The sequence below is a fragment of the Pinus tabuliformis genome, chromosome 6, assembly GCF_031772625.1.
Source record: "Pinus tabuliformis cultivar Carrire ecotype Pingquan chromosome 6, CPIR1, whole genome shotgun sequence".
NCBI lineage: Eukaryota > Viridiplantae > Streptophyta > Pinopsida > Pinales > Pinaceae > Pinus > Pinus tabuliformis.
Genome location: NC_142292.1, coordinates 425,953,613 through 425,977,814, shown reverse-complemented (window position 1 = coordinate 425,977,814; position 24,202 = coordinate 425,953,613). Strand labels below are relative to the sequence as shown.

The following is a 24,202-nucleotide window of genomic DNA, read 5'->3' as shown; positions in this document are numbered from 1 at the left end:
CTGAACTTCATAACCCAAATACTGAGCGTGAACCAGCTCCATTCCACCACCTTTTTTAAACTCTGCATCATTCCCTCGAGACCTGTTCGCCATAACTACGTTTTGCAGTCGCACCAATTAACCGGACACTGCATTGAATAATAGTTGATGTTCACCTGTACACTTATTCCTCGGCGGCGAAAATCGAATTGAATGCCAGCCTTAAGCTTGAGGCAGCACATGGCTAGCATGTGGCTCCTCACTGCCACACGTCCTTTCACCCGCATCCGGGGTAAAATAAAACATAAGTTAAAATAAGTTATTTTATATTTTAAATATTAAAATATAGAAAATTCATTGTAAATAATTTTAATTAATAAAAAATTGCAAAATAAAAATTATTAAAAAAATTCTTTAAAAATGCTACAGTTGTGGCACCATTTCATAAAATATTTGAAACCTTGATTTTGGGCATAGGCTAAATAGAATAGTTTTAGGGATTTCATCATACTTAGGCATATGTATATCTATATATATTTTACTTATTGTTAAAATTGCAAGAACTAATGGAGATCACAATTAAATTAATATTTAAATACACAAAATTAAATAAACCTTTTTTAAGTAATGACTTCTCCTTGAATTATAATATCTTAAATAATATTCTAAGAGAACAAACCATAATTTAATTAAAAGAAAAATGAAGATATTACCCATTGTCCATTATGAACAAATTCATACCAATATATTAATTTCCAAACTCTAAGAATTATGGTTTTGCTTGAAGAACTGAGAATTAGGGTTTTGCTTGGAGAACTGAGAATTATGGCTTCACTTGAAGAAAGTTTACTTGAGAAGCTTTGCAACATTTGAAGGTGAAGATCATTCACAGTGTAAATGGTGGGAAGAGTTTCCGTGTAGACAAGATGTTCATTACTGAGAGCTTCCCACAAATAATCTTCTCACTATGACAATGGTAAATTCAAATAATTAATTAGAAACCTTCAATGTTGTAGGCCTCCTCACATCATTTGAATTTTTGTTTTGGATTGGTAAATATCACTCAAAGTCCTAATCAAATCTTTCTCTTTGCAAAAAGAAAAATTAGTTAGAATTTTGTACCTTTAAATAAGCTACATTAGAGAGAAGAATACCATGGAGAAGCCATGGGTTAAGAATACCATGAGAAAAGTTATGGGTTGTAAAAAACTGGAGCTTAAAATGGTAAATTGACTATTTTATCTAAATTTTATTTTTATGTAATTTGACTAAGACAAAATATTTGTATAACAAGACAAGATAGGAAAAGACATTGCAACATCTCTTTCATATTTGGCTTAAGAAGGCTTCTTGGCACAATAATAATTTTTTTTATGATTATTTTTGTGCAAAGTGTTTTTTATTAACTTGAAAATATAAATAAGTCATCAAAATATAATAACTTTACATATTTATTAATTTTAAAATATATGTATCATTAAAATAAGAGAATCTTGTTTATAAATTTTATGTAAAAATTATTATTATATTTAGAAGTACTTTACACTTGAGTATTGGAAAAATGTTGTTATGATACGTTGGATGAAGCAATAAACCAAATAATAATAATAATTTATAATATGCATATCATATTAAAATGAATTTAAATAATAATGATTCATCTTTATAATATTTTTATATTCGAGAGTCTTGTAAGGATCTGTTGGAATTACAAGATGCTCTACAATTAATTTGTAAACAATTGTTTGTTTTCTTTTAACCTAAAAACTCCAAAACTTGTAATAGTTAGACAAAGCCTAAATTGAAATTTTTGTATATATATTATACATTTTGAAGGTTTTCCCAACATATTTTTCAATGAAATTTGCCCAAAATCTAGTACAAATTTATTGGAATTACAAAATTTTCCTATAGATTTTTCAAAATCCTACACCCATATATACAATCAAAAACATATTTTAAACAATAAAAGATCAAAATTTCATTATGTTGAATTATTATTGGAAAACTCTGAAACATATTTATGTTGGATTATTGTCAGAAAACTCTAAAACATATCATAACTACACAACACTATATTAAAATTTCTATTTAAATTTAATTAATAAATATATAAAAACTTAATATATACCATAATTTTTTTTTACATCTTAATAAATGCAAAATTAAAATATATATATTTTAATAGATAAAACTTTTACACTAACCTAAAACAACGACCATTAAAATTATATTAAAATTAACAAATGAAATTTTTTTAAAATGTTTTCTTTTTTAATAAAAAAATAAGCAAAATTAAAATATATATATTTTAATAGATAAAACTTTTACACTAACCTAAAACAACGACCATTAAAATTATATTAAAATTAACAAATGAAATTTTTTTAAAATGTTTTCTTTTTTAATAAAAAAAATGCAAAATTAAAATATATATATTTTAATAGATAAAACTTTTACACTAACCTAAAACAACGACCATTAAAATTATATTAAAATTAACAAATGAAATTTTCTTAAAATGTTTTTTTTTTTAATAAAAAAGAGTGTTAAATTAAAGTATTTAACCAGAAACTAACACAGATTTTAAAAAACTATCTTATACATATTTTTCTTTATTAATATGGTTTAAGTAACTCTGTCATTGTGATTGAATTTTTTTAAAGTAAAATAATTATGTGTTAAATTAAAGTAATCCGCAAGAATACTTAACAGGTTAATTTTTTTTATACATATATTTCTTTATTAATATGGTTTAAGTAACTTTGCCATTGTGATTGAAACAAGTTATCCAAATTCATTATCTTATATAAAATATTTCGTAAAAGTATTATAAATGTTGGTGAGTCAGTCGTTTAGTTTCATTCATCTTGGTTCATCTGGGTCGCCAACCTGTACATTTACAAAGCGTAAAAGGCATATTTTGTGAAAGAAATGTCCCTCTGGGAGAGCATCGACAGCAACGTCATCCAATCCCCAAATTGAGAGACAAGATTCTGATTTCACGAAGTTAAAAAAGGGTATTTGTGGTCAGAATGGCTTATGCTTTTCTTTCAAAATTGAAAAAAATATTAGCACGCTGAGTGTGAAGCATTTCCGACACGGTGCAGAACAAAATGGGATCATCTCCTGAAATGCATAATCTTTGCACTCGTTCACACATATATACAGTCTTCTTTGTCTTTCAGATCTGAAAATTTTATCGTGTGTAATTAATGGCAGCTATTGGTGTGAGAGGGGTGGGCAACACTGGACTGAAGGTCAGCTCCTTGGGATTTGGAGCATCTCCCCTCGGAAACGTATTTGGAAATGTGAAAGAAGAAGACGCCATTGCTTCGGTTCATGAAGCTTTTCGTTTGGGAATCAACTTCTTCGACACATCACCGTAAGTTCAATGAATGACTATTTGGTGAATTGATCAGCAAATCGTTATTCTTAATTGAAGTTAAGGAGTAGGATGAACTGCTATTATTTTCTGCTGAAGTTAATAGGTCAGCCCACTTGTTTCATATTCTTCAGCTCTTCCTCAAGGTATTGTCTATTAAGCGCTTGGCACCTCTTAGTTTTGTAACAAAAACTTTTGCATAGTACAGTAGAGGTAACAGGACTAGTTCCTTCGTTTTCTTGAGTTTTCGCTCCCTGATATTTTAATAAGCCAAACAAGTTAGTGCCTAGTTTTACACCAAGTTAACTCTCCATCTTGGGCTTGTCAAGTTGCTATTGAATCCAAGTGGTAATTACAAAGGCTTTGTAATAAGACTTGTCGAATGGAGAGTACACTAGCTCAAGCCTATAAAAACCTAGTTCTGGTATTTACCCATAGGCATCAGAGGTTACAAATTGGATAACTAATGTTTTTGCTTGTTTACGGAAAGGTCATTCAAGGATCTTCTACGATGGAATTCCTGGAGCTTCGAAGAGGAGATTCAGGCTTCGGGGTACAACATTGCACATATTGTTGAAAGCCAACAGTCTGCCGGGCTGCAAAGAAAGTAGTCTAGCATTTGAAGAGTAATTGGGCAGGACAATCGCAAAGATATGTCATCTGAAAACAACTGCCACAGCAACCTTCCTCCTGCCATCCTGCCCACGTCGTACAGGCCTCTACACACAGTTTCCCCGCAGTTGATGTTATATTTTCCCACGCTTCCCAATATCCAATACCCCAATTCTGAGAAAAGAATCAGCACGTGAGTAATGATATCTAATGGGAATTGAATGCATCAGCCTACATCCAGCTTAACCTGATTCTTTTACCCTGATTCTTTTATCCAGAGGGATAAAAGCACCCAAGGCACAAACGTCTCTCTGCTTTAAAAGATTAGGGTTAAGATATATCGAGGCTCAACTCTCTCTATATATAAAACTATTATGGTGAACTCTGTCTCTATATACAACTATTATGGTGTTTACCTCCTTCTACAAACGTCTCTCTGCTTTAAAAGATTAGGGTTAAGATATATATAGGCTTAAATCTCTCTATATATAAAACTATTATGGTGAACTCTCTCTCTCTATATAAAACTATTATGGTGTTTACCACCTTCTCGTCCTCCTCCTCTTCTCCTCCTCCTCCTTCTTCTCCTCCTCCTCTAAAGTTTGCATTTCCAAAGTCAAGTGCAATCAGCAAGTACAAACCCCAGGGCAACTTGAGGACATCACCTGGTGTCACCTCAATGATCATCCTCATGGTACAAGGGGAATCCTTAATAAGACTACAATTCTGTCATTTAAATGCTGCAATTTTTTTTATAATTCTATAAGCTTTATATAAAATTGATGTATATCTCACTTTTATCTGTAAAATCTGCATTTCAAAAGTCAAGTGCAATCATCAAGTACAAACCCTAGGGAAACTCGAAGATATTACCTATTGTCACCTCAATGATCATCCTCACTTTGGGCCGGCTCTCCTCTTCCTTAATAAGACTAGAGATCTGTCATTTAAATGCTGCATTAATAACCAGATTTGTCAAGATATAAAGTGTGAAGCCAAGCAAGACCTAGTGCCTTGTCCTTGGTCTATGGAGTCTAGGCAACAGATGGAACTTGAAAGTGGATGAAAAAGATGTGATAAAAGCATCAAACAACAGATATTATCAGTCAAGAACAGATTATATATATGTAAGAACGATGTGAAATCCTCAACAAAGATAAAAGACTTTCATAAACTTCTTGCAGCTATACAAGATATCAAAGATGGGATTAGAGTAAATGAGAGAACCTTCTATCGAATGAACAACCCCTTAATACATCATCAGTCAAATCTTATATCAGATGAAGTGAAGAGGGTGCAGAGACCACACTTCAGATTCCTCCTCGAGTGAAGAACAACCAGCTATGATAAGTCAAAACAGCCCTTTACAAAAAGATATGGCAGAAGTACATCAATGTTAACCTTAAATAAGTACAAGATCCATGAGAAAAAAGATGGAAGCTCCAACTTGTTGAGCCCTTCCTCCCTTGCCTGCAAAAAACATTATAATTGGTCTTGAGGTGGTTTTCCTCTTCTTGAACTTCTAACTAGCAAGTGAGAGGAGTTTTCCTCTTATAGCTTCTCTCCTCAACAACTGTCCAACAGAATATTGCGTAGAGATTCGAGCATCCTCTAGAGGGTTATAGTTCGATCTTTTCTTCTAGGAAGTAATAATAAACTACCATGAAAAAGTCTATCCTTGAAGTAAGGCACTTCTCATTAGGGTCAAAAGAAGGGTTTGAATATGTCCTTGTTGCCACGTGTTGCCTCCCTATAGAGGGGGCTCTTCTAGGTGTGCATATTTTCCTTTTCACATCCATAAAATATGCTACAACATAATCTCCATTGAAGGATACCCCCAATAAATGATGGATCTTGACTTGGTTTCATGTCAAATTGTACCATGTGCCAAATGGCAGCTTCTTATGCAGGGCATCCTCCAAGAAGGGATCAAGAATCATTGTCATAACTTCCTTTATTGAAGGGTGTTCCTATGAAGATGGGCATTTGACCTTCTAGAAGATGCTACAATGCCACATGTCATATCCATAAACTAGGTGCTCCTTTCTTGGAATTTGTGCTTTGAATAAGGGTGTAGAAGAGGTCTTGGAATCACGCTTCACGACGAAATATGCCATTTGATGCCCAAAGGTGGGGTGCTTCTCTATTCTTGTACATTCAACCTTCAAGTATAACTTAAAACTCCCTAATGTTTTCTCATAATGTGGGTGTTCCTCTAGATAGGTGCAAAGTTCAAACATGCTTATGAAGTGTGCCAAAAGGTTCACTTTACCCTCCAATGGTGAAACATGACTTCCAATATATAAAAATGCATTGGCCAATGTGAAATGACACCTTGAAGGGACCTCAATGGTGAGAAATACCTGCAAATATGTAGTGCATGCCTTGAGAACAGTGAAGTCACCTTGAAGGTATCTTCAATGGAGACATGTACTTAAAAATATGTAGACAACTGCCCCAAATGATGAACTGCGACAATATGTGCAATAGTGCCTCATATGTGAACTCAAAAATGAAACACGCCTCCAAACATATGAACGAAAAGGAAATCACATGGATTCCATCACTATCTCTCCATGCATGATAAGCAAGGTAATGCTTGAACCAATGACTTGTACCAAGCTTTCAAAGTTCACGTCTTCTGGTCTAGTGCTGCTGAAATAATATCTTTGAAAATGCAAAGTGAACTTGCATTTTCAAGTGGTAAAACAACCCAACTTTTCTCAATGCAATTATATATACATATATATGGGAGTGCATTCTACAGCCTGGTATGCATGAGATGTGTAACGTGGGTAATGCTTATAAATCAAAATGAAAAAGAAATGGTTCACATAAGCAGGAGAAGAGCTCAGAACCCTATGAGATTAGAGCAGCCATAGAAGTTTTTTGTCATGTTTTTCCAATAGATTTTGATAATGTCCATATATATATATGGATGGATGTATGTATGTATGTATGGATAGATACATACATCCATCCATAGATATATATGATTTTCTTTTATATGTATGTATGTATGTGCACATTGTAGTAATTAAAATTCTGTTTATGTTTTTATTTTCTTTTTATGTGGATGCCACTTGTTTTTTTTTCATTTTGATTTATAAGCATTACCCACATTACACATCTCATTTATACCAGGCTGTAGAATGCACTTCACTTGCCTAGGTGCAAGAACATTTTGAAACTCATGCACCTACCCACAATGCAGGTGCTAATGCTGTACACTACCTCCATGGTAAGTTGTCCATCTGGACAATTGATCAGCCTCTTACTTTGACTGTAAAATTTACCTCATTGACAAAATCATATCAGAATAGGCTGGAATTGGATAAGGATCCAATGTACTGGATTTTCAAGGCAGCTAAGCTGGTGTTGGATCTTATCTAACACTAGCATAGGACGAGAATATAACTTCAGACATACGGTTGAAGAAGGATCCCATTCTTCAATTTAAGTTGAAAGTTAGTGAAATTAGCTGGTTTTCTTTTGATTTTGCTTGAGTGGTAAATGGATCATAACAATTGTGTTCTTTAATTGTACTCAAAATATTTGTAAAGTGTAATAACCTAGTTTTTCATATGAACCAATCAACCCCACTGTTTTTGTTTAGTTTTACATCAGTGTTGAAAGGGTCAATCGTGGAATCAAAAGTTTTTTTAAAGATTTGTGCTTAACCCATCGTTATTTCAAAAGTCTGAGAGGCAAATAAGGCAGGCTAGGAGTTTTTTCTGACGCAGGCTTGATTGTGGAATAAAGGGGTCATTTCAGTTGTTTGCTTGTTATTTTATTTTATTGCAGTTACTATGGAGGCACTTTATCTGAAAAGATGCTGGGAAAAGCCTTGAAGACTCTAATGGTGCCTAGAGATCAGTATATAGTTTCAACAAAGTGTGGCCGATATGCAGAAGGTTTTGACTTTAGTGCTGAACGAGTAACACAAAGTATAGATGAGAGCTTGGCAAGGTTGAACCTTGACTATGTCGACATTTTGCAATGTCATGATATTGAGTTTGGCTCACTTGACCAGGTATCACTAATTAGACACCATTTTTCTGAGTCTATATGTTTCCGATTCCGCTGTGATGCCCAGCTGGGTCAATTGCCAACAGCTAATTTTGTTGTTAGTATGTTGGATCACATCGAATGCTTATTTCATGTTGTTTTTTATTATACACATTTTGGGGATTCAGATATAGATTATACTTCCATTAGCTAATTTTGTTGTAAGTATGTTGGATCACATAGGAATGTTTATTTCGTGTTGTTTTTTATTATACACATTTTTGGGATTCAGATATAGATTATACTCCCATTAACATTTAGCCTGCAATCTGAAATGCCAAGTTGAATAATGTTGGTTTTACTTGTGGAGCTTTGTGTGCACAGATTGTCAATGAAACGATTCCAGCACTTCAAAAGCTGAAGGAGACGGGAAAGATTCGATACATTGGTATTACTGGTCTCCCTCTCTATGTTTTCACCTATGTGCTTGACAGAGTCCCGCCTGGCTCAGTGGACGTGATACTGTCATACTGTCATTATAGCATTAATGACACTTCACTGGAGGATTTATTGCCTTACTTGAAGAGCAAGGGTGTTGGAGTCATCACTGCTTCTCCTCTGTCAATGGGCCTCCTTACTGAGAATGGACCTCCAGAATGGCATCCTGCACCCTCAGAGCTAAAGGTAAACATCGAGTTCCATGCTACGTGGGATCTTAGTGGTCTTTTTACAGGGTTTTCCCACATAACTCAGGTTATGTTTTTGAGTGTGCTATTTTTTAAACATTTGAAAATGGGTTTCTTGAGATCGTGTTTGTTTTCGTTAATCTTTATGGTTTTTGTATGTTTTACAACTTCCTGTCCAAAACACGAGACTACTCAAAGGGGCAGACTTTTAATATCAAAAATCACCTCAACGGTATTAACTTTTGACATGAATTTCTAATAGCACTATGGTTATTTCCACTGGGCATTTTATTCATTAAACTTTATTTTTTTTAATGTTTACCCTGGATTTTATGGTTAGTTCCACTATCCAGTGTCACTGTTATCTAGTCAACTATCTTTTTCTGATGCTCATATTTGGCTACCACATAGACTAGTTTAAATATACCAACCCAAACTGTTTGGCAATTGGACTTATATTAATGCAGAGACCCAGGTTCAAAACCCCTCAAGTGGGTGCAGATAAGGCCAGGTGCAAGTCCAGGGTGACTTAGATATGCCCCTCATAGCACAACTGCATAACCAATGAGATTCCATAAGATGCATTTCTCCAAAAATAAGAAAAAATTGTATATCAGAAATACATGTGGCTTCATAGATCCTTGTAGCATAAGTGGTCCCAAAGTTTTAAATTCATTGTAGCAGCACTGTGTATTGTGTTGAGAAATCAAGGCTTCTAGGAATTAGGGTTTGATTTCTCTTTCTTGATAATTACTTGTGAATTATTTTGGCTTCTTTTACTTCTTTATTAGTTTATCTTTCATCAAGCAATTACCAAATTATGTGTATATGAAGATCATAAGAACAAGAAACCAAAGATGTAGGCACTCAGCCAGGAAAAACCCAGTCAAACTCTTCCTTCAATAGATTCAAATCAAGATGAGACACTTCCAGACTTCTTATACCTAGACAAAGACCTCCTCCAACCACCAAGTCAATCCTTCCCTTCAATAGATGATTCTTGACAAAGCCTCCATTGTGTTGAGAAATCAAGGCTTCTAGGAATTAGGGTTTGATTTCTCTTTCTTGATAATTACTTTTGAATTATGTTGGCTTCTTTTACTTCTTTATTAGTTTATCTTTCATCAAGCAATTACCAAATTATGTGTATATGAAGATCATAAGAACAAGAAACCAAAGATGTAGGCTCTCAGCTAGGAAAAACCTAGTCAAACTCTTCCTTCAATAGATTCAAATCAAGATGACCTAGACCTGACTTCTTAGACCTAGACAAAGACCTAGACCTAGACAAAGACCTAGACAAAGACCTCCTCCAAACCACCAAGTCAGCCCTTCCCTTCAATAGATGATTCTTGACTTCTTAGACCTAGACAAAGACCTCCTCCAACCACCAAGTCAGCCCTTCCCTTCAATAGATGATTCTTGACAAAGCTTCCAAGTGACAGCTCCCCAACAATAGCTTCAGTCCAAAATTTCGGCCCCAGTAACTGCCCAGAAACTTTGCATGTGTGAGAGATAGATGGCCCAAAAACTCGAATTAGGTCTTCCCAACAAATTTCGTCCTTCTCTAGCTACTTCTCTCTTTTTTCTGCCTCTCTTCCTTGAAGATCGAACTTGTTAGATAAATGCTCCGAATAGGCTGAATTGCCTCTCTATATATAGCCTTTCTGCTGGGTCGAATTGCCCCAATGTAGGTCAACTTCATGGGGACAGGGCCGACTTGGTGTGGAGGTGACAAATAACTTTTTTGACTCAAAAATAATTCTTTTTACATGATATGAAAGCCCAAAAAGGGTATAATAAAAATGACAATGACTCTAATGACTGAAGACAAAACCTAGAAGCCTTCAATGGAGGATTTGACCTAGAAAACGTTGACCCAAGCATGAAACCCATGCTTTAATAAGTCATTTTTTTAATAATAAAATTTCTTTTGACAAGTACAATTATGAAGACTGAACCTAGTTACATTTTTCAACATATTGGTACTTGTTCCCACAAAATCTAGTGCTCTAAGTGCAACAATGGGATCAACCACTACTGTCACCTTAGTGGTTGTTCCCCCGTTGTTCTGTGGATGGATTGTATCCCCACAAGGGAGGTTTCCCCAACAGATCTCAGAGATTAAGTAACCCAAGGAGTTCTAGGCTAAATACTCTTTAATGAGGCTTCCCCAACAGGTCTCAAAGATTAAGTAACCCAAGGATTTCTAGGCTAAATACCCGCCAAAGACACTGCTAAATAAACACCTCATAATGATATTCAATAAGGTAGGGCTCCAGCTGAAATAGGGTAGTGAGTTCAAAGAACCTATGGCTAAGTCTAGAGCACTAAGATAAGTCTTGGAGATGCTTAGATAGATTCCAAACACATGCCACTTTGAATTAAAAGATTGCTGTTATAAATTAGGGTGTAGGATGAGGACAATTTTCAACATGCAAATTTATGACAGCAGTAACAAAACAACTCACTGAAAATGATAAACAATGAACTATCAAATTCTATTTGATGGGCAAACAATCGAAAAGATTACAACTTTTCAATGTCTGAAAAAGCGTAAAAATGATATTTTTCTTTTTGCAATTTAAGATATACAAAGCCTAACCCTAGGACAATAATGAATCAGGTATTTTTATGCTATTAAATGCAGATTTTGCTGTAACATAACACTAGTTTACCATGAAAAAGAAGAAAAAGATATAAAATTTTGAAGATTGACAAACAAAGACTAGTGCCTTATCAATATTGGGTATATGGAGTCAAAAAAAGGTGAGATCAAAGGTGGAAGACCTTGGTTGAAGTGAGTAAGAGAAAGGGGGCCTTCCAATCAAACCCTAGTGATTTCCAATCAATTGGAGATTTAAGGTAAAAAAATGTTATTCTAAGTTTCCTTGATAGATACTAGGTAATAAATCTTGCAAAGGACATTTTAGAGCCATAAAATATTCAACATATTATGAAAACTTCATAGAAATCTTAATTCTACAACATTGCAGAATGGAAGAAGATACTCATGATAAAGTAGCACAATTCACAGTAGCATCTCTTCATCAATCAAAGTAATTTTATCCTTCCCAAGACAATTCACTATCTTTAGTGATCCATTGTGTCTAAGAGACAAGAGCAACTAGTTTCTCACAAGAGAAATAAATAAGCGTGCGTGACAATGATCCTCCTAAATCAACTTCCCTCTCGTTATATGAGGGCAACCAAGTTGAGTTAGGGCAAAATTAGACTAAAAGCCCAAAAAATAATATTTTAAGTGTTTACAAGTTATGTAGGTCACAAGCCAGCCTAAAATAACTCTCAATGATAAAACATAACAATCAGCCTCCTTCCTTTGAAGTTTTAACCCACGTGTGAGTAAAAGGACCTCCAAGAGTGATATCATCCTTTAAAAGTGAAGATATCCATAAACAAGGTGCTACGAATGGGTCATATGAGCACTCCTCACTCAAAGCCATCTCCTCATCAAGAAGGTATCCAATCATCAAGCAAAACCTCCACATTAAGATATATCCATTAGCTAAGCCCACAATTTGTTTTAAAAGAAACCGAGTCGACTCCGATTCGGCCGAGTCAGACCGAGCCAATACTTCGCTAGGTCGACTCGGTGGCCGAAACGAAATGGCTGGCCGAGTTATTACCGAGCCAGTCATTGACTCGGTCGACTCGGTAATGACTCGGCCGACGCGGTAACAACTCGGCCAACTAGGATCTTTGACAAAAATCCTGAAGCAGATTTGTCAAAAGTTGTTCGCCTCCTACATATCAATGGTTGGGTTGTTGTTTATTGCATATTTATAGCCCTAAAATAATCTATCACTGTTAGAAAGTTTTGAAAATTCCAAGACCAAAGTATGGTTATCCTAGTGGCATGAATTAGAAAATTGAAACAATGCATTGAGCCATACAATGTTTTTAAAAAGGCAAACATTTTGGCAATGGACTAATAAATACATATTTACCTTTGATTGTTCTAGAGCTTGACCAGAATTTAATCAAGGGTTTTGAGACTTCATTAGGGGCAGAGAATTGGTATTATTGTTGTTGTAGTCTAGTGATTGTCTTTAGGCTGAGGCAGAAAAGAATCCTCGCATTGGTGGCTAAGTATGAACTTTGTATTGGACAATGCACTTGGTGCCATTTTGATATAATGGTTATATTCATGAGCCTACTTTGATCATATGTTGTCTTCTCTCTATATTCTAAAACTTTGTGTTTGGAAACATGAATGAAAATCTTTAAAATTCTGTTTTTATACAAAAATAAATATTAAATGTATTTTTTACAATGACTGAGTCATTGAAATCAAACCGGCTGAGTCAATACCGAGTCGGAGTTGGAGTCAACCCTCGGCCGTTTCCGAGTTGGAGTCGGAGTTTTAAAACATGTGATCACTCTAGACCTTATGAGGGTGACATCACAAGGTTCAGGCATGGCGTCATCATGAAGAAAGGTGTACCATCTCTTTCAGAGGTCTAGGAATATGGAAACGCCCATCAAGAATGTTCAAGGCTAGCTTGGGGGTGTCCTATGGTCCCTGGGATACATCATCCTTCTTGGCAACATCCTGGCCTCATTGAGCAATGTTTCAAGATTTAGAAGGACAAGAGAAGGTGACCATCAATGTTGGATCCATCCTAAGGTCAATGTTCTCAAGTGGTCAACGTCCTGGCATTGATGTCGTAAAGGGTCATCGAGCAGGGTTAGATGTTCTCTCTGAAGTTGTAGAGAAGTCTCAATCAATCCCTCAAGGGATAACAACTGTACCTAGGAGAAGACATCTGAAACATGCCCTCAAAATCAAGTGAGATCATCATCGTAGTTAAAGAAACCATAAAAGTATCACAATGGACCATATTTAATGCAAAGGCACAAAATTTTTTCACACAAGCATCATCTTCAAATGTCTTTCTATCTTAGGGTTTGTAAACAAGTTACTATGCTTAGATATGAGAGGTTTATCTAGAGGCCCCATTAGGTGTTTCCAACCTCAAGGGGAAGAACAGTTCCCAGGCAAACTCATCAATTAACAGGTGCAAGTGAATAGTGGTATTGTGGGGGTTTACTTCATGGAAGATGCCACTATTTGTGTACTAGTTATGAAATACCATCACTCTTGAGTGTTATAATGTGAAGAGGGAGCAATTGTGGGACTTGAGTTACCCCTTTCCTCAACTTATTTTTACCATCCCTCTTGTGCACCTTTTTTCTTATATAGCTTGGGCTACAAGCTTTATTTATGCATTAATTACCCCTTAAAAATGAAGCAGTTTATCGTTCATTAGCGTTGGGATATCAAAGTTATCAAAGTTCCTTTCATTTTGATTTGCTCATGTATTTTCTAGGAATGGGGTGAGGGCTAATGAGGGGGGTTAGAGCTCAGGCTTGGCTTTCGTTTACACACTTTATTTTATCCTAGACAATATTTTTCATTTTATCATTATGGATCATGCTTTTACTTTTCTTTTTGCTGTATGAACCTCTTAGGGTAAAGTTTTCTGCCCTTACTCAAGAATGAGGAAAACATGAAACTAATACTGGCATACATAATATAATCACCCTGAAGATTGGGATATGAAACCAAGGAAAGATGGAAAGTGATAAGTATGGATTACCATAGGCATGCAACACCAATCAGTGCCTCCTTTGGTGCCCCTCTCAGACAATTGAAAGAAAGGCCTCGCTGCTGCAAAATCTAGATGGCTTGATGCAAAGCCTCATTGGGTAGGGCTAGACCTTATGGCAACAAGAGAAGGATTGCCATTGTCACCTCAACAACATTTCTTGTGCTCTTTAGTGTAATTAAACCAAAAGAGAGACTTCCACAAATCACTTAAAGGATGTTTAGATACCATGGCTTAAGGTAAGGAATAAAGGTCTATTATTTTGGATAAGTCATCGACATGGCCTAAGATGACCTAGATTTTCAATACTAGGGTTCAAGTACCTTGCTTAGACCAAGAGTGAGGCTACTATAAGTTAGTGTTTAGATAATATGCAGTGAAAAAGTATTCAATGTTATATAACAACATAAGAAAAGATCTTTAAAATGATATTCAATAACAAAGGATTAAAGATCTTCCAATAGAAGCTAGGATTAGGCAAGGAAATGCATTTCTAGGGTTGTTAGATATGCATAAACAACAAAAGGAGGTGATGTCAGCCCTAATTAGGAGGGTATGACCATGCATTATGCTAGATTTTGCCTTCTAACAATTTATATATGCAAATCATAATTTATGAGCTACTTTCATCCACATAAAATTCATTTTGATGCATGAATCAACACTAGAAACCCTAGCGACTGTCTTAGACATCTAGGAGAGACAAAAAGAAGATGGTCTTATAAAAGTTTATGGATGATCAACACGCTAACAACTAGTGCCTTATCCTACTAGGGTTTAATGGAGTCTTTAGGGTAAAATTTCAATGGAAAGACCTTCATGGAGTAAGGGGAGATGCTTAGGGTATCTACTTTTAAAACCATAACTATTATTCCTGTGAGGGAAGAAATTAAATATAGGGTCTACACATTAAGAGTTACCCTATAGGCTTTAGAGAGAACAATTTTACATGTAACAATGAAGCAAGATTTCAACAATAATTAAACATTTAGTCATGGCATAATAGAAACCTTCATTTAAATTTTTAATATGCAAAATATCAATGATAAGACAATAACTTACAAAATTCTCCACAAAAGGCACTTTTTTCAATTCCAGAATAATGTTTCCATGCAAAAATCACATCCACAAAAATGTTGCACCAATAAAGATCACATCTTTCCCATAATAGCGAAAAAGACTAGCTCACACTCTCTTAGAAAGGAAAAGAATCAAATCTGTGATGATGACAAAATGAATGAGGGTAGTATCTATTTATATGAGACTCATTCCACTCATTTCTACAATAATCCATGTAAATAAACCCTAATTACAAGTTTACTTTGAGTGTTCTACAAAAGAGAGGTTACAAGCCAACCTCATAGCTCAAAAACATAACATAAAATGGAAAAAAATGGCCACACATGTGGGATAAAAACCTCCCCAAGCATGATATCATCCTCCAAATGAGCTCTAAATGCCACAAATAAGTGTCATGTGACTTTGTGAGCTAATGAGAGCTCCATACTGTTGATTTGGGGTAGCATCGGATGTGCTCTAGCCATGAAAATTGGTGGAGAGGCTAAGGCACATGAGATCTCCAATATCTAGAAAGGGTTTGGGCAGATTCTAAACAGTTTGGGAGATATTAAAATAATTAATATTCTTAATGGAGTACCTAAGTCTAAACTTAGGGAAATTAAAATATTAATGTGAATTAATATAACAGTGTTAGAATGGTCCAAAAGTCATGGATCAAGCCAGATCTAATATTAGTCGTTGATTAGGGACTTAATCTCAGTCGTTGATTTGTCAATGAGAAAAGTATAAGAGGAGGCTTGAGGGGGTCACTTGGTGAACACACCAAGAGATCAAGATTTCGTCTTTCTGGGGTTGGGTTTGCTGAGAAAGTTGAGAGAGTGATCAGAGTTGCAGCTGAGGGGCAGTGAATACAGAAGCAGAGAGGCAAAGATAGCACTGGGAGGACCAACGCAATAGCCGGAGATAGGGACGCAAAAGCAGCCAAGGGTTCACGTAGAGCTAGCCAGGGCTCATGCAGAGGTAGCCAGGAGCTGCGCATTGCCTCAGAGGGCCAGCGTGGGTGACACAGAGGGCCAGAGAGGCTGACGCAGGCCAATTCGGAGTGACGCTGGGCTAATGTTGGGCCAGAGAGAGGCCGACGCAGTCCCTAGAGGCTGACGCTGGGGTTTCGTGGGGCAGATAGGAGCTGTGGAGCTGCCAAAGTGTTTATCCGGGGTTTCAGCCAGAATATTTGCTTGCGAGTAGAGAGGTGCTACTGCCGAGATTTTTCTCTGTTGGGTGAGCTGGATTTGGCACCTAGATTGTATTCTGAAACTGCTTAATAAGTCAAACCCTCAGATAGCTGCACCAGTTTTCCCGCATTGGGTTTTTCCCGAGACATTAGTCCAAAAACAACGGTGTCACTTGTGTGCTTGTTTCTATTTCCTTCAGTTGATGATCTGTAATGTGTTGAGCATGCATTTGTATTTATTTTCGGTATTTACATGGTAAATAACTTGTTAATTAACATAACAAGTAGGTAGGAATAAATCAGTAAAGTGCATGAAGGGTTTCTAATCTGTCAGACTTAGAAATTCCAACATAGTATTGGAGCGTGGTTGCAAATCACAGGAGAACTGAGGACGTTAGCCGAACAGAGCAGCAACAACAGAAAGCAGCTGTCTCGAGTGACAAAAGCTGTTCCTAACAAAGTAGCAGTAAGGAAGGGGAAGATTAAGCCAGGAAGACGCAGCGCAGAGGCTGAGGGAGGCAAAGGCAACCTCACGCAAAGCTACGCAGAGGCCAGGAGGGCTGGCGCAATTGGCTGAGGAGGTTGATTTGCCAGTGCCGGGATTGTGCAGAGCCTAGGAGCTCTAACCTTCAGTTTACTGGGGTTTAGGAGGCTGTGGGTAAGTTGTAGAGTGGAGCTGGTGGGGTACTGTAGTCAGAACAGTATCTAACAGGGCAAGGCCAAGGTAGAGGGAGTTGCTGCCGAGGTGGATTTCTAGCCAAGGAATCGAGATCAGTGTTGCAGTTGCACAAACGATTAGAGAGGGGCATCTCGACATTGGCGAAGGGTTTCCAGGAGGGAAGTCGAGGCTCAGAGGAGTCATACCGAGAACTTCCAGGAGGGAAGTAGAGGAGCAGCGAAATGGCATTGCACCGAGTAAGAGACCAGGACATACTAGACGGAGCCTCAAATTTTGTAGTTTGGAAGGCCAGAATCTTATCCGTACTAGATAGGAATTGTGTCAAGCACCTCGCCTTTAGGACGATAGCTATCCCAGTTGACTCGACTAATAACGACATGTACGAGGATGCAATGGTGAGGGCTAAGAGTATCATCCTTGACAGGGTCAAGGATCATATAGTACCACATATTGCCGAGAAGAACATGGCATAGGAGATGTGGGAGGCCCTGACCAAGTTGTATCAACATACTTCCATGTAGAGGAAGATGCTACTAGAAAATCAGTTGCGATCATACCAGATGCAGAAGGGAGAACAGATCGACCCATTCCTCGGTCGATTGAAGGAGATCCAGGATCAACTGACTTCCATAGGGGCAACGCCGAATCTAGAATTGATGGTGAGAACAACCTTAAATGCAGTCTTAGAAGACTGGGAGGTGTTTGTCCAGAGCATACTGGGCAGGGCGACCCTTCCAGATTGGGAGGAAATGTGGGCTGCTCTTCCAGATTGGGAGGAAATGTGGGCTGCTCTTCGCCAAGAAGAGATTAGAAGGCTGAGCAAGGCGGGAAGCAGCGGCAAGGGGATCAGAATCAAGAAGGAGGAGGAGGAGGATGTTGCCCTAGCATCTGAGGGAAAGTAGGAGAAATGAAAGAAGAAGGACCTCTCTAAGGTCAAATGCTTCCACTGCGGGGAGCTGGGTCATTATGCGACCCAGTGTCCAAGGAAGAAGAGTAAGGGAGAGGCCTCCGAGACCACGACAGCGCCAACAAGGGCAGAGTAGGAAGTGGAGACAGATGATGATTGTGCCATGAGTGCCAGAAGTGGGGAGACATCGAGCTGTAGTTAGGAGGACTATAGGCGATGAGGGGCAGGATCCTCGAGGTACCCAACCTCTTGGATTAGACCTTGCTACGGGAGACCCGAAGAGGAGTAGCAGTACTGGCAATGTCAGTAGAGACGAACGCGGATGGAGCGACAAAGGGAGCTACAGTGCTAGATTCCCAGGACAACGCGACGCTAGTAGGCTGCAACAGTGCGAGAGGCACGTCAGTGTTGCACCAGTTCAAGATGGCACAGAGAGGTGTGCAACGGTGCAAGATGCATGGAGTTGTTGCAACAACGCAGAGGTCAGAGAGGGAGCACTTGTCAGTGACAGAGAGAGCTTCAACATCAAGAGTGTTTCTAGCCTAACGGAGATGTTAGAGTTGGGAGATCAGTTACTTACTTCTCAGTAACTGAGTTGCAGTGCAACAGTGAGCAGTGGTAGTGCTATGAGCAGCATGATGCAGCATGATGAGAGGGGTTGCAGTATGGATGTAGCAGTGGCAGCGACAGGGCCATGGGTAGCAGTATAGGATGCAGTAGTGCAGAGGATGTTGCGTAGCATGCCTAGCATCAGCACAAGGACCGATGCCGGATGATTAGAGTGATGCTCAGTGAGGAGTATTACTAGAGCACAGTCCTTGCTAAGAGAGAGTGTTGATTTGGGGTAGCATCGGATGTGCTCTAGCCGCAAAAATTGGTGGAGACACATGAGATTTCCAATACCCAGAAAGGGTTTGGGCTGGTTTTAAACAGTTTGGGAGATATTAAAATAATTAATATTTTTAATGGAGTCCCAAAGTCTAAACTTAGGGAAATTAAAATATTAATGTGAATTAATATAAAACTGTGTTAGAATGGTTCAAAGGTCATGGATCAAGCCAGATCTAATCTTAGTCATTGATTAGGGACTTAATCTTGGCCGTTGATTTGTCAACGAGAAAATTATAAGAGGAGGCTCGAGGGTCACTTGGAGAATACACCAAGAGATCAAGATTTCGACTTTTTGGGGCTGGGTTTGTTGAGAAAGTTGAGAGAGTGATCAGAGTTGTAGTTGAGGGGCAGTGAATACAAAAGTAGAGAGGCAGAGATAACATCGGGAGGATCAGCGCAGTAGTCTGAGGGACGCAGAAGCAGCCAAGGGTTCACGCAGAGGCAACCAAGAGCTGTGCAGTGGCTCAGAGGGCTAGCGTGGGTGACGCAGAGCGCTAGAGAGGTTGATGCAGGCCAAGTCGGAGTGACGCTAGGCTAGCGCTGGGCCAAAGAGAGGCTGACGCAGTCCCAAGAGGCTGACGCTGGGGTTTCGTGGGGCAGATAGGAGCTGCGGAGTTGCCAAAGTGTTTATCCGGGGTTTTAGCCGGAATATCTGCTTCCGAGTAGAGAGGTGCTACTGCCGAGATTTTTCTCTGTTGGGTGAGCCGGATTTGGCACTCAAATTGTATTCTGAAATTGCTTAATAAATCAAACCCTCAGATAGCTACACCAGTTTTCCCGCATTGGGTTTTTCCGGGGACATTAGTCCAAAAACAACGGTGTCACTTGTGTGCTTGTTTCTATTTCCTTAAGTTGATGACCTGTAATGTGTTGAGCTTGCATTTGTATTTATTTCCAGTATTTACATGGTAAATAACTTGTTAATTAATAGAACAAGTAGGTAGGAATAAATTAGTAAAGTGCATGAAGGGTTTCTAACGTGTTAGACTTAGAAATTCCAACACATACTCCAAGATGTAGGTCTTAGATCATGAACATGTCTCCAATGTGCCTTCATACCATGACGTCATATCCATGGGGCACCCAACTTCACCCTCCAAAGGGAATGAGGGGTGACATGGCACTCTCTCTCACTGAAGCATTGGGGCTCAAAAGTGATGTGCAAGCCCTCTTATGTCATCATAGGGATGACCACTATCATCCGGGCTTCAGAAGAAGAAATGCCCATCGAATAGTGTAGGCTAGCCTGGGGGCATCCTAGGTCCATTGGGAACATCATCAATATCTCCAATACCAAACTTCATGGGCTTAGTGTTTCGACATCTAAGGGTACCTCAGAGTGTCAAGCATCATGTGGGGTCATCAAGTAGCTCGATGGTTTGCTCTGGATAGGTAACCCAATAAGGTCATATTCTCTCTTTGGATTCGAAAAAACGACCTCTGTAATGCTACTGAGAAAGTAGGGCAATCATCTTAAGAGGAATCTGCTGCTATGATGAAACCACCTGACAAAACCCTCTCAAGATCAAGTGAAATTCAACAATCATTAGGTATAATAACCATAGATGCATCATAGTGGACCATATCTAATGCTGGGGGCATAATAAATTATAATACTTCACACAAAGCTCACCTTCAAATATCTAACTAGATTAAGTCTTGTAAACAAGTTACCTCCTTATGTTAGGGATGGTTAGATGGATAACCCTATTAGGTGTTTCTAGCCCCCAAGGGGAAGTGACAGGTCCCAAGTTAGCCCATTAATCCATTGGTGTGTATGAAATGGTATCAATGGAGTGGGAATGGCTTCAGGGTAGGGTGCCATAGCGAAGTGACTAGTTAATGGTGGTCCAACATCATGAGTGTATAGATGTAAGATGCAAGGAGGGAGCAATCGTGGAGGAATGAATTACTCGTTTCCTTGGCCTGCTTTTTCCACCCCTCTATTTCGCCTTTTACTTCTTTTTTATTTGCTTTGATTTGGATGTATAGCTTAGGAGCCCTAGCTTGCCTTTTGAGATTTAGTATTTAATACCCCTTTATAATGAGTCGGTTTATCACTCATCGAGGTTGGAATTGTTACTGCTAAATTTAGCAGGGGTCTTAGGAGGGGTTCCAAAGGGACTACTACTAGATCAAGTGACAACAATGGGACAAGGACCCACTGACACATCAGTCGATGCCCCTTGCTCTTTATGGACTTTCACCGATGGGAGGAGTCCTGGTATTAAGGAAATCACTAGAATGATAAGGTCAATAACAATTTACATTGTGATTTCCAAAGCCCATTCAAAAGAGAGGCTCAAATAATGGCTTGCTTGCTTTAAAAGTAAGAGAAGGGCTCTCCAAGAAAGGCTTATTGATAGGAGGCCTAGAACTAGGTGAAAGGGTATTCAACACAAGGAATGTACCTAGATCAAGGATTCCTAGAAAAAGGGAAAGGACCTCTCTTAGGGTTTGTGAGATAACAAGCATGCAAAGGTTTGGGACCACAAGAGAGACCTAGAGGATCCAAGCAAGGCCTAGGGTTCAAGATGATCATCAACAATATGACTAGGTCAAGCAAGGATGAGAAGAAGGGCCAACGAAAGATGAACTTCCTTTGAGTTTTAAAGTGTAAATGACCCTTTAAAAGCCACTAACCAAGAAACCTAGGGTAAAAGAATGATATTGGAGCTAGGGCTTGGGATATCTCCAAATCTAACCACGGGAATTGCTTCAAAATTGGAGGGCACTTAGAGAAAACCCTAGCGCAGTAGCTTGCCAATTTGCACCTCAAGATGACCACCCTAATGCAATTCGCACTAGGCCCTAGGAGACCCTCTAGGGTTAGGGCTAAAATGGGAGAGGGGAAGAAAAGAAGAAAATTGATGTGATCAAACTAGGATTTAAGACCAGTGCCTGGCTATTGGGAGGATTGGAGTCAAAATGATCCTGACTTTGTCACCTTTGCTCTTCAAGGAGGCCTAAAGTAGGAACTTCATTATCTATGAATGCAACTATAGGACAACTTTAGACATTTATACTTCGATGGCAAATATTATGATTTTCAAGGATGCAAATGATCTCCTAGGAACATTCATTCATTCATTATCTTTATGAGTAACACATGCAAAATTTTCCAATAGTATCAAGGCCTAAAACAATTTCTCATGAATTAGGGTACAATAATAAACATAAGAAAGAAATTCCATGCATTAGACAATCGTTATTTCAGAAATATATATTAAAAAGGCACTTACAAGACAATGAAGAATATATTCATCCACAACATTGCAACAAGAAGTTCCAAGAAAAGATAGCGAAGATAACCAAATGTCAAAATGCAATAGATGGTCGGGACATACAAATTCAACGCGTGAGCAAAAGCCAACATGACCTCTACCCCCTATCATTATGGCCATCACCTTGGTTCCTAACGCCCCTATATGAGCCCCCTCCATCATTAAGGAACCCATGATTGCCCCAACCCTTGGTGGGTGATAAACTGCCCAACCTTAAGGGGGTAATCACTGTTATATCTTACACATCATGTTCTTATTTCCTGGAGCCCCGAGTAATTATAAAAAAATTCAATAAAAGGCAAAAGGCATATGAAGAAGGGTGGAAAAACAAAGGCTGGGGTAACTCATGCACCATGATTGCTCCCTCCATCTACACACCCATATGTGGGCTTCCCTCATTATGGCTGCCCTTGTAACATGGCATGTCGCTGAGAGACCCCCCCGATGCTGTAATCCGTTCCATCATTATGTCACATGACACCTGCCATTTGAAGGATCTACCATGGACCTGTTACTCCATTGGAGGTTGAAACCACTTAATAGGGTCCTTGATTAACCTCTTTCTTGCGCCTGGGGACACCTATACATTCTACAGCCCATTATGGAAAGGCATGCCACTATGAAATATCCACCTGGTTCCATGATTTGTAAGCTCATTTACTCAATTGCACTAATGAATTGTTGTGTTGGAAGGTGAGGAGACACATTGGATCTTATACAGGGTTGTAGGTGGGTCTTCACCTTGGGGTTCGGTCTCCCTATACGGGGTCCAAGGAGGCGTTCCTAAGGGACTACTACTAGATCAAGTGGCAACGATGGGACAAGGACCCATTGTCACCTTAGTTGATGTTCGTTGCTAAATTGAGTAGTAACAGGAACATTATAAGAGTTCCTTTTATACATGGAGCATCACGTGCTCAAGGAACTGGGTGATGGCTAATGAGGGGGTAGAGCTCACGATAGGTTTTTTCCCACTTGCTAATCAAATGTCTCAACCATCGTTTGCACTTTATCTTTTTCTTCATTGTGGCTTTCTTATGCTTTTAACTCTCTTTTAGCTGCATCCATAGTTTTTAAACTAGGCCGGTTTGATTTAGATTCGACTTGGTTGACTAGTTTGAACTCCTCACCAGTCCAACTAGGCTCTTAAACAAGTTCAGGGACCGGTCCTTTACCGAATTGACTAGTTGGCTTAGCCCAATATAAATTGGTCCTGCTCGGCGATGGGAAAAAAAATGGGTTGTGGACTCCATTTTTTTGTTTTTTTTGTTTTACTAAATCCTAGCCCCTCTACCCCTCCCATGCCTATAAGGTAACCCAACCCCCTCATATTTCCTCACAACTATCTCATTGCATTTGTGAGCAGTTGGAGTTGGTTTTTGGAGCAACATTGAGGGGGTTCTTGGGTGATCTTTGGAGCAACATTAAGGAGTTGTTTTTTGGAGCAACATTTTCCATTGAGGAGTTGGTTGTGTGTTTTTGTTCTGATCTCCATATATTGTTGATTTTTGGTAGCATCAGATGTGCTCTAAGTCTCAAATTTTGCAGGGAGGCTTAGACATATGTATTCCATAATACTTAGAAATTGTTTTGGGAAATTCCACCTGGAGACAGTTTTATTAAAATAATTAATTATTTTTAATGGGACCCTAAGTCTAAACTTAGGAAATTAAAATAATTAATGGTATTAATCTAAACTGTGGGTGTAACTTCTAGAAGATGAAGATCGAGTCCAAATGATTTGAGCCATTGATTAGAATCTAATCTAGGTTGTTGGTTCTCAATTGAAAGATTATAAGGACATCGAGGGGCATTTGGAAAATACACCAGAGGCAGATACTCAGTTACCCGAGTAAGATCGATTTTCTCACTGGTCGAAGTTCGACAAGA

General features: G+C 38.3%; 1 protein-coding gene across 1 annotated transcript in view; it reads left to right on the top strand.

Moving 5' to 3' along the window:
* Nucleotides 1–2,853: 2,853 nt before the first annotated feature.
* Nucleotides 2,854–24,202, top strand: part of LOC149259123 (NAD(P)-linked oxidoreductase superfamily protein) — an 87,980-nt gene continuing 66,631 nt past the window's right edge. The window contains exons 1-3 of the mRNA XM_089417556.1: nt 2,854–3,364; nt 7,781–8,009; nt 8,369–8,668. Of these exons, the coding sequence (XP_089273682.1) occupies nt 3,195–3,364; nt 7,781–8,009; nt 8,369–8,668 (699 nt within the window). The 5' untranslated portion in view covers nt 2,854–3,194. The remainder of the gene's footprint in view (nt 3,365–7,780; nt 8,010–8,368; nt 8,669–24,202) is intronic.